The following is an 11,718-nucleotide window of genomic DNA, read 5'->3' as shown; positions in this document are numbered from 1 at the left end:
ACTGATGGATGCTGTCACGGCCTATGTGGCTTACTTGATGAAATTTATATGAAAATTCCTGAAGGATATAAAATGCCTGAAGCATTTGGTTTAAAGTCTCGGGAAATGTAATCAATCAGATTACAAAGATCATTATATGGTTTAAAACAATCAGGGTGTATGTGGTATAATCGCCTAAGTGAGTACTTGATAAATGAAGGATATATAAATGATGCCATTTGTCCATGTGTTTTTATTAAGAAAACAAAATCAGGGTTCATTATACTTGTTGTTTATGTTGATGACATAAACCTCATTAGAACTCCAGAAGAGCTCCAAAAGGCGATTGAATATTTGAAGAAAGAATTTGAGATGAAAGATCTCGGAAAGACAAAACTCTGTCTTGGTCTGCAAATTGAACATTTCGCAAAAGGGATCTTTATACATCAAATCTACCTATACTGAGAAAGTTTTAAATCGGTTTTACATGGACAATGCGCATCCTTTAAGTACTCTTATGGTTGTTCGCTCACTTGAAGTGAGCAAAGATCCGTTCCGACCTCAGGAAGAAAACGAAGAGCTACTTGGTCCTGAAGTACCATATCTTAGTGCAATAGGTGCACTTATGTATCTTGCTAATGCTACAAGACCTGACATAGCATTTTTTGATAATTTGCTAGCAAGATATAGCTCTTCTCCTACACGGAGGCATTGGAACGGGATTAAGCATATATTGCGATATCTGAAGGGAACTAGCGATATGGGTCTGTTTTATACTAACAAAGGTAGTACAGATCTTGTTGGTTATGCAGATGCAGGTTATTTATCTGATCCACATAAAGCTCGATCTCAAACGGGCTATCTGTTTACATGCGGAGGTACTGCTATATCATGGCGATCGACCAAGCAGTCCATTGTTGCTACTTCTTCAAATCATGCTGAGATAATTGCTATTCATGAAGCAAGTAGAGAATGTGTGTGGTTGAGATCAGTGATACATTTCATCAGAGAAAGATGTGGCTTGAAGTGTGATACAAAAATACCCACAGTATTATATGAAGATAATGCTGCATGCATAGCTCAATTAAAAGGAGGTTTCATAAAAGGAGATAGAACAAAGCACATTTCACCAAAGTTATTTTTCACACATGATCTCCAGAAGAATGGTGATATTGATGTGCAACAAATCCGTTCAAGTGACAATCCTGCAGATTTGTTCACTAAATCTTTGCCAACTTCAACTCTTGAGAAGATGATATTCAAGATTGGAATGCGAAGACTCCGACATCTGAATCTTGGTCTTCGTCAGGGGGAGTGAAATACGCGTTGTACTCTTTTTTCCTTAACCAAGTTTTGTCCCATTGGGTTTTCTTAGTAAGGTTTTTAATGAGACAGCTCTCAAAGCGTATTTCTAGATATGTGCACTCTTTTTCCTTCATTAGGACTTTTTCCCACAGGGTTTTTTTTTTTAATAAGGTTTTAACGAGGTACATCATCTATTAATGGACATCCAAGGGGGAGTGTTATAAATATCCCAAGTAGTGGATATCCATTAAGTTATAAATATCCCAAAATATCCCAAAATATCTCAAAATATCCCATGTCCTGTTGCTCCTATAAATAGGATGCACAGATGCAATGTTGAAAGAGCAGAAGTAATATAATCTGATATCCCTCTACATATTCTCTCTACATATTTCCTCTGTGTATTTACTTAACAGTTTTATTTTATAACAGTCTGATTATTTTTTGCCCTTGGGTATTGACGTTTTCCTGGTTCTTGTCTGCATATTAGATTGCTTGGTCTGCTGCAGATACTGGGCTGCCATCTCATTATTGAACTCCATCTTCATTGACTGTATGTAGCAAACAGCCAAATAAATAAACTCGCAATTACCAAAACATGAAATATATTGGTTCGACGTTAACTTGCTACAGGACCTAATTAAGTGGGACTACACGACCTAATTAAGTGGGCTGAATATATGTTGGTCTGGAGTGAAAATTTATTCTTAATTAAAATGACATTCTTGAATGGATGGAAAGACAAAGGGATTCTTATACTTTTATCATCTCAATTTATGTTGCATATTTCCCTCTTTAGTTTGTCCCGAAAGAAATAGTATCTCTTGGTCTCTTACAATTTGAATACGAGAAAATATCTTTTTCAAATCTCATATGTTTAAAAAATAAAGACCTCTTTTAAAAAGGTCATAAAACTAAAAAAAAATTGTAAAGGGCCAAAAATTCATTTCTCCATAAAAGAATGACATACTTTTTTATTTAGACTAATTTAACTTTAAACTCTTTAACCTTCATGAGATGAGTTATAGCAACACTAATCTCTATGACTTGCTTTAGACCGTGCAAAGTTTCCAAAAGAAACATTCTATGACATATACGACTAACCGGTCCTTGGTAGAGCTGGAACTCCATTTTTGTACATGGGCACATATATCAGCCATCCAACATCTACAAACTGTGGACTTGTCAAGTAAGGGTTCAAGTTCTCTATGTCACTGACTTGAGAAGAAAGTGAATCTCCAATACTTGACAAAGTATCAAGCTGCTGAATAGTATATGTCACCACAGTTTTTTCTTCATCATCCACACATCCACACAAGAGATGCATAGTGACAAAATCCCCAGCCTGGTACTTTTCTTCTCCTCCCACTTTCCAAGCCTGTCCACTATAAATATCATTAGAAACATTTGCAAATGTATCGTTTAGCTGCAGCTTGTAACTCGTGTCGTAGAAATATCCAACAGTTCCATCAACATCTTTGCAAGTGCAAGGTACAGTTACTAGGTAGTCTTGTCTGTCATCATAGCTAATCGGCTCGATTGCTGATGCATTGATAGAGTAAAATTTGGTGATACTCTGTTTTGAGAGACTGTTGTGCTGATAGAGGAAAGCGCTGCACGTCTTGATGTGATCGGAGCATGGGAAAGGGTAGACGTTGGTTAATTGAGTTGGTGCACCAGAAGCGAAATTTGTTGTGATGTTAGGAGACGGAGGAAACAGGAAGTAAAGAATAAGGATGCAACACCAAGAAGCCATAAGCCTTGGCAACGAAAAGTACTCTACCTGGTGAAATAAAAGGAAAGCATATCAGATCATGAATTCATTGTATTCTAAGAGAATATTTCATCTTTGTCATATTCTATTTGTTGCTTTGTTTGCTAATGTATACAGTAATATACTACTATAACATATAACATGTTGCTTCTAAGCTATATTCTGATTATCTTTTCAAATAGTAGTAAACTACTATACATGAAACATAGTATTATACCATATTGTATTTCACAATGTCTGTCTTATTCAGGACATTGCATCAATTGGAATTTGTGGTTTTTAGATCTTCTACAGTTTACAATGCATAATTTCCGATTCTTACAATGCACAAATGGAGATATATGAGACTCTAGAAGTATTAATTAATGCTATATTTTATTTATTTTTTCGGTACACAACAAATTGCATTTCAAGGCTAAATTTGCAAGCTATTGTAAGCTGCTTAAACCAATGCAGTGGTGGAGTTTCCGAGTCTGAGGAGGCCAATTCTTTGGGCGACCCTTTAAAGTTTTCAATCATTTAGAGTTGGATAGAACATTGAACAGATTAGCTGTTGTACAAATAGGAAGATTATTTTAAAATGACTCAATGCATACATACTTTGTTTCAATTTATGTGACTAAAGGCAAATTCTACCTTTAGTTTACCATGGATTCAATCGAACCAGCTGCTTTCGCTCAGACCATGTATATGTATGAAAAAACTACAAACGATGCAGGAGTGTCTCAAAGTTTTCTATACCAATTACACTAAAACACTATAGTAGATCTATACACCTTTCACAACTTTGAATGATTCAAATTCATTTAGCTTTTCATCTTGTAAAATTTTGTGCAGTTCGATCAAATTAACACCCAACCATAACTTAAATATATTCTTGTACACGAACTACCACTATTTAATACCTAAGTCCACTTAGCAAATTAGTTCTGTTTATAATTAAATATCAGTCATATAAAAATGAGATATCCAAGAGAGTTTTGAAGAGGGAAAAGCCTACTTCCCTTTTTTAACCTGCCTCTACATAATCCATGGACTCCTAAAGCATGACTGACTCAAAGATTTTTTTGTAGTCACCAAGAACATAACCCCGACCTCAAGCTCTAAATCCTCAATATATACAGCTCATGTCATTATCACTATCACCTATTGTAATTGACCTTACTTTATTAATGAAACATAAAGGCTACCAAAGTCAAAACATAAGAACTCATTTGTGAACAAATAGCAGTTGAGCATTTGGTGGAGTTTCTTATAGGTGCCGGCGAACCAAATAATTTTTGGCTTTTAGGACACGTATGAAAGCATATAGAGGCACGTAGCTAATCAACTAGCAGTAAATAATATATCACGTAATAATCGTAAAGCCGGCCAACTTGTATACGGTAAAAATCGGACATATGTTAGAACCGGTAAAACCAGAGATCGAAGGAAAAGAGGGAAGATCATCATCTGGTCTGATTTCTCCATAGCCGAATTGATCGTGGTCGTTGGTCCGTTTGACCGGGGCCGTTGGTCCGAATTGATCGTGGCCGTTGGTCCGTTTGATCATAGTCGTTGGTCCGAATTGATCATGGCCGTTGGTCCGTTTGATCATAGCCATTAGTCCGTTTGATCATAGCCGTTAGTCCGTTTGATCGTGGCCGTTAGTCCGGGAGATCGTGGCTGTTAATCCGGGAGATCCTGGCCGTTAGTCCGGGAGATCCTGGCCGTTAGTCTGTTTTGGTCATGGTCGTTGATGCGGGAGATTCGTTACGCGGTTGCCACGCGTCGATAGCGTCCTGCCATGCTCAACTGCCAATCGTACGGGTGTCAGACCGTGCGGCCAACCTAACCCAAACTAATCCAACTCAGAGCTTTTTCATCATTATTTTGTTGTTTATGTTGTATGAAGCCCATAGGGCACTACTATAAATAAGGGGCATTGTCCTCCTCTTAAACGGTTGGCTTCTACATTACCAAGAACTCTTGTAATAGCAAAATATACAAATCTCCCTCTCAATATACCTGATTCGATCTATGTTTGTTGCTTATTTCTTACGTTTTCTAAATCAAATACCGTTTGTGCATTAATAGACACACGAGCTCATAGCAAACCACCAATTATCATTGCTCTCTTCATATCATATCTATATGTATACCTTTCTCTTATCAAGAAGATTGAGACTTAACCACATATCTTATACCCACTCACAAATTTAATTGATTATCCAAATTCGGGGTAAAACAGTTTGGCGCCCACCGTGGGGCTAGGATAATAGTGGTCTTTGATCTTGATCTCTATCTTACCCATCAAAATCAGAAACATCTATTGTTCGTCTCTGAAAAAATGGACCAAATGGCTAACAGTGGGCAATCTGTTCACGTCAACAACAACGAGATCGTGGCCGAAAATGAAGGCAGCGGGCCACGAGGATTGTCAAACCCCACTGACCCTTTAAATACTAACAATTCAATTACTTTGTCCGGGACACAAGTCCGGAAAGAACCGGATACCCCGAATGATAATATTGACTTGCGTTTAATTTTTGAAATGTTGCAGGAACAGAGAGCGGCGATTGTCGAACAGGGAATCGCAATAGCCCAGCTGCAAAACGGAAGAGATAAAACGACCCCGGAAAAGGCGAAGGGTGTTGCTGAACCCAGAAGAAATGAGGCACGGATGGTTGAAAGCAATGGCTCCGGAGCTGGTCCATCCACCGAGGTTCTGAGAATGCTCGAAACGTTGGCGAAGCGGATGGAATCGACCGAAAAAAGGGTGGAGATATACAACTCTCGGGTGGATCAAATCCCGGGGGCTCCGCCTATTTTGAAAGGGTCAGATTCAAAGAGGTACATACAAAGGCCTTTTCCTCCGAGTGCGGCTCCGAAATTGATCCCGAAGAGGTTCAAAATGCCGGATATCCAAAAATATGACGGCACAACGGACCCTCACGAACACGTGACCTCATACGCCTGTGCTATAAAAGGCAATGATATGGAAGAGGATGAAATCGAATCCGTGTTGCTGAAAAAGTTCGAGGAAACTCTGTCAAAAGGAGCATTAACTTGGTACGATCATCTGCCCGAGCATTCAATCACTTCTTTCGAAATGCTCGCCGATGCCTTCATAAAAGCACACGCCGGAGCCAAAAAGGTGAAGGCTCGAAAGGCGGGTATTTTTCGTATAGCCCAAAGAGACGAGGAGCTATTGCGTGAATTTGTCAACCGGTTCCAAAGGGAACGAATGGAGCTCCCACCGGTTCCGGAGGAATCGGCCGCACAAGCTTTCATAAAAGGGATCAATGTTCGGAGCTCGACGGCTTCGTTCAAATTAAAAGAAAGCTTGCTGGAATACAAGGCTGTGACCTGGGCGGATGTCCATAACTGATACAAGTCAAAAATTCGGATAGAGGATGATCGACTTGAGCTTCCCCCGGGGCCCGTAAAAATGAACCAAAGCTCGGAGAGATCACGAAAGAATTACGAACCGGAGGCCGGACCATCGAGGGCAAGGTATCGGCCATACTCTCGAAAACCAAGCTTCAGGTCGGAAAAATCAAGGGATGGCCCGAGTCATTTCTCCGGGCGGGGGTGATAAACGGGCCGAGTCCCCGGTTCAGGTATACCACCGAGGAGTCAAACGAGGAGGCCACGGCTGTGAAACTCGATCTCACGGATGAACTTCGCGAAAACGCGTTGGTCCGTATTGCAGCCCAGAAACAGAGAATGGAAAGGTACTGCAATCGGAGAGCCAATTTTTGACATTTCTAAGTTGAGGACTTGGTGCTTCAGAAAGTTACCTTGAGCACCAAGAATCCCAACGGAGGAAAACTGGGTCCGAACTGGGAAAGATCGTACGAGATAACCGAGGTAACGGGCAAAGAATCGTATCAGCTGGAATCCGCGGACGGGCAGCGATTGTGCAACAACCGGAATATGGCTCATTTGAAGGGATATTACTGCTAAGGTATGGACACCTCATGTTTAACCTTTTTCTTTTTGCAGGAAGTCAAGTACCGGATAAAGTTAGGATCTAGGTCTGAAAACGCGTGTTGCACTCTTTTCCTTAGTACGGTTTTGTCCCAAAATGGGTTTTTCGACAAGGTTTTTAATGAGGCAACAAGTACAACATGTTACTTAACAAAGATAAGGACAAACGCCTGGGAACTCGGGGTCACGGCCTACGAGTGGGGGCTTGATAGCGCTCGCCTGATCTTGCAGCTCGGATAAGCACTATGGGATTTATACCCACATCGAGGTTTACGCCGGTTAATGGAAAACGGAGTAGCTCAACAAATCAAGACCGGACCTTCTGCATTAGGTTTCGGTGTAAGGACCAAACGATCAAAATGAATCGTGTCCCCCCAATATTTGCTACGACAAAATCAAGATCGAACCTTCTGCATTAGGTTTCGGTGTAAGGACCAAACGATCAAAATGAATCGTGTCCCCCCAATATTTGCTACGGTAAAACCAAAACCGGACCTTCTGCATTCGGTGTCAATGAAAGGACCAAACGATCAGAATGAATCGTGTCGAAACAGTATTAGCTACGGCAAAAGCAGAAGGAAACAAAATTCTCGTATCTTGTACAAATACTTGCAATACAAAAATCATCGAAATTTCGGATAACGATATCTCGGATGTCTTCTTGTTAAAATACTCTACCTAGATGATTGTTGCCGTATTTCGGCATTATTTCATTCGTATACACTATTCCGGGCACTACAGTCGAAATTCGACAAAGGCAACAAGGTCATAGTGAACCGAGCTAAAATCGTTAACCCCTCAAACGGGGACTGTTACATCGAAATTTAGCTAAGGCTGAGATTCAGGTGTCCGAAAAAATACCGGCCCTAAAAATGCCTATCGTGGTTCGGAGACGTCTGAATTCACAAAGCATAAGATAAGTCCCACGGGCAAAAACTCCATCAAATTCCCGGACAAAACATACCGGACGAAGAGAAAAGCCGATATTCAGGCACAGCGCGGAATAATGACTCTGAGTCTGCTTGTCCTTAAATCGAACCGACAACTCGGGCGAAGGTCATAACAGATATTCAAGCAAAAGAATAAATAAAATCAAGAAAAATGCGTGTTCCATTTATACGAAGGTCTTTACACCGGAAACCCCTACAAAAGCAAAAAACAAAAGGCTAAGTACAGCCCCTGGTCTATCCGGTATGGCTGGATCTGGAGTGTTCGGACATTGTCCGCTCGGAGTCGTGGGAGTCAGTCTCGAGGGCTCTCTTAGCTTCTTCCTCGACCCTCTTAGCTTCAAGTATCAGGGCCGGAAGATCCGCAAAACCATGCCCGGCTTGCTCAAGGGTGATCCTCCGAGACTTCCACCGTTCATAATACAAGCAATGAACCAAAGGGGATAAACGATTAAATCAGCAACAAACTTGAGATGGAAGATGATTAGAGGTGACGAAATGAAGAGAGAATAAAGTGAAGTGAAGAAAATAAAATGGAGGAAGAATGAAATGAAGGCGTGATTCATCCACTTCCCGTTACTCCGATAAAACTACGGTCCGGAAAGTGTGGGGGAAACTTGTATACGGTAAAAATCGGACATATGTTAGAACCGGTAAGACCAGAGATCGAAGGAAAAGAGGGAAGATCATCATCTGGTCCGATTTCTCCATAGCCGAATTGATCGTGGCCGTTGGTCCGTTTGACCAGGGCCGTTGGTCCGAATTGATCGTGGCCGTTGGTCCGTTTGATCATAGCCGTTAGTTCGGGAGATCCTGGCCGTTAGTCAGTTTTGGTCATAGCCGTTGATGCGGGAGATCCGTTACGCGGTTGCCACGTGTCGATAGCGTCCTGCCATGCTCAACTGCCAATCGTATGGGTGTCAGACCGTACGGCCAACCTAATCCAACTCAGAGCTTTTTCATCATTATTTTGTTGTTCATGTTGTATGAAGCCCATAGGGCACTACTATAAATAAGGGGCATTGTCCTCCTCTTAAACGGTTGGCTTCTACATTACCAAGAACTCTTGTAATAGCAAAATATACAAATCTCCCTCTCAATATACCAGATTCGATCTATGTTTGTTGCTTATTTCTTACGTTTCCTAAATCAAATACCGTTTGTGCATTAATAGACACACGAGCTCATAGCAAACCACCGATTATCATTGCTCTCTTCATATCATATCTATATGTATACCTTTCTCTTATCAAGAAGATTGAGACTTAACCACATATCTTATACCCACTCACAAATTTAATTGATTATCCAAATTCGGGGTAAAACACAACTATTTATGATTACATGTTATAGTATTGTGCTATCCATCTTTCTTGGAGCCTGGTGCTGACGAGCACCAAAAGAACCCTTTTGGGATCTTTAGGATTGAAATTACATGTTTTTTAATGTTATAGCGTAGTTTAACATGTAATAACAAGTTAGCTATGGACGATTAGATATGATCAAAGTCTGATAGTTGATGACAGTGGTGGAGCTACCCTTGTCTAAGGAGAGTCAATTGACAACCTTTCACTAGGAAATTAATTACAGCATATAGATAGGTCAAATATTTTGTTATGAATATCTATTATATGTTGAATCTCTTCAAAAGATACAAATTATATTTGACTCCCCTCATTAAACATCTTGGCACCACCTATGATCCATTATTCTTATAATCATTGGACGTTACTCATCATTTCTTGTTTGCTTACGTGACGTGGGAAGTATATTTAATTTTGTTTCGATCATTTTTATTTGATAACCAAACAAGAACAGTAAAATGTCTTGTTTTATTCTCCATCTTTTTCCTAATCATTAATTTTACACTTGGTACAAGAGGAAAATAACATAGAAAGCTTAATCTTCTAAATTCAGTTAGTGATGCATTCGATAAATTAGAAAATTATAGATGTTATGTATGTATCCTTTGTGAAAGCATAAAATAAGTTGGCTTAATTTATCAGCAAGTTGGAGAGTTTTTGATCTCCTAAGAATAAGCAATTCATCACCTTTTGGAGAGAGTATCATAGCAAATGTGCAATGGGCTAAGAGCAAAATGGGCCCAAAAGTTTCACTACTGCAAAAATAAAAGAAAAGAAAAATGTGGTGTAACTGCAATATGGGGGCAATTTGTAGGATTGCCCTTTGCTGGACGTGGTCTTTAATTTTTATCCCTCAAAGTGATGGTTTTTAACTTTTGCCCTTAAGGCTCAAATTCTGCCTTGCGATATATTTTTTTTTACTGAGCTAGGGGTCGAACCCACAATCTCGGGGTATTAGGCAAGGGACAAAACTTAAAGACCACCAATTTGAAGGCCAAAAATTAAAGACCACCCAAAATGAAGGACAATCTGCGCAAAAATAAAATAAAAAATAAGGCAATATAATCGTTGAAGGGACTTTTACGTGATTATGCAGGTGGAGTGAAAAAATCACCTGGTTATACGCATTTACCGACCAATTAAACAATTGAGCATTATAATTTATACGTTGCATATCTTCAGGATATAGAATTCACATAATTGTACACTCATAAAGTATATATACAACTAGTTGAATCACACTGTTGTATACTATTAACAGAGGCGGACCCAGGATTTTGAGTTCGGGGGTGCTGAATCCAGGAATTTTGAGTTCGAGGGTGCTCTATTAACTATTTATATCTGTTTCCTTTATATTTTCTATACAGTTATACACTCCGTAACTGAATTTAATGGGTGCCGGAGCACCCAAAAATTCTACATAGGTCCGCCCATGACTATTAAGATATACAACATGTGAATTTTATATCCAAAAGGAATGTGTCGTACATATCTACTGGGATACTTTGTAATTTTTTCTTAACTAGGTATACTTTGTGATATTTTTAGAATATTTTCGAGTAATGTTTTTAGACATCATGGGAACACAATGTAACATTCACTTAAATGACCCCTTGAAATCTTTCCACAGCCCAAATGTGAAACGACAATACAACTCAACAACTAAGAATATCTACTAAAGGAACCCAACAAGCGTGTTCCAATGATATGATCATGCATCTTCAGTAAGTCTTGAAAGAGATCTATCATCCATTTGTTGTTGGACATATAGAATAGTGTGAATCATATATAGCAAGAAAAAACATTTTCCTTCCTTTTCAATTACACAAATGACCCCAAAGTCCATTTCTGTTAGGTCCAGCCTACGATGACAAAATGGTCCAACCTCATTAAATTCTCTAATTAAGCTTCTTCTAATTTAATAATGGGGGGGCAAGACTTTGTTGCAATCACCATCTGTCATTTCTAGAAATTTCCCCATTTATATTATGAGGGTCGTGTGCTGCTTCATGTCGAACCCACACGAAATCTTTTCTAGATCATCCATCGGTCCTCGTTTTTTGTATTTTTTAGCCTATGATCACTTCACGAGTGGTGATGAAAAGTCAGCTATGTGATCAATCTATCATAACAAGATTTGACTCCATATATACTGGTACAACTACGAAAATTGGAAGGGTGCAGTTTTCATATATAGTATGATGTTGACCGAATTGAACCAAATCTTAATCAACATGAAGAAAAAAAATCATATAAAATACATTTCTGAAAAAACAAAGAAGTACTACTTCTATTATTCAGCCACTGTTAATGTAAGCCATTGCTAGCGACAAACTTTAAGCTTAAGACAGCTCACAACTGGACAATCCAACAAATA

General features: G+C 39.3%; 1 protein-coding gene across 1 annotated transcript; it reads right to left on the bottom strand.

The window, feature by feature from the left end:
• Positions 1-2,383: 2,383 nt before the first annotated feature.
• On the bottom strand, positions 2,384-3,040 carry LOC132616971 (lysM domain receptor-like kinase 3). The gene has a single exon (XM_060331791.1). It carries the CDS (start codon positions 3,038-3,040, stop codon positions 2,384-2,386), a length of 657 nt encoding a protein of 218 aa, XP_060187774.1.
• Between the last annotated feature and the right edge of the window lie 8,678 nt (positions 3,041-11,718).

The sequence above is a fragment of the Lycium barbarum genome, chromosome 1 (genome assembly GCF_019175385.1).
Source record: "Lycium barbarum isolate Lr01 chromosome 1, ASM1917538v2, whole genome shotgun sequence".
NCBI classification, from domain to species: domain Eukaryota; kingdom Viridiplantae; phylum Streptophyta; class Magnoliopsida; order Solanales; family Solanaceae; genus Lycium; species Lycium barbarum.
This window is presented reverse-complemented; position numbering and strand designations above follow the sequence as displayed.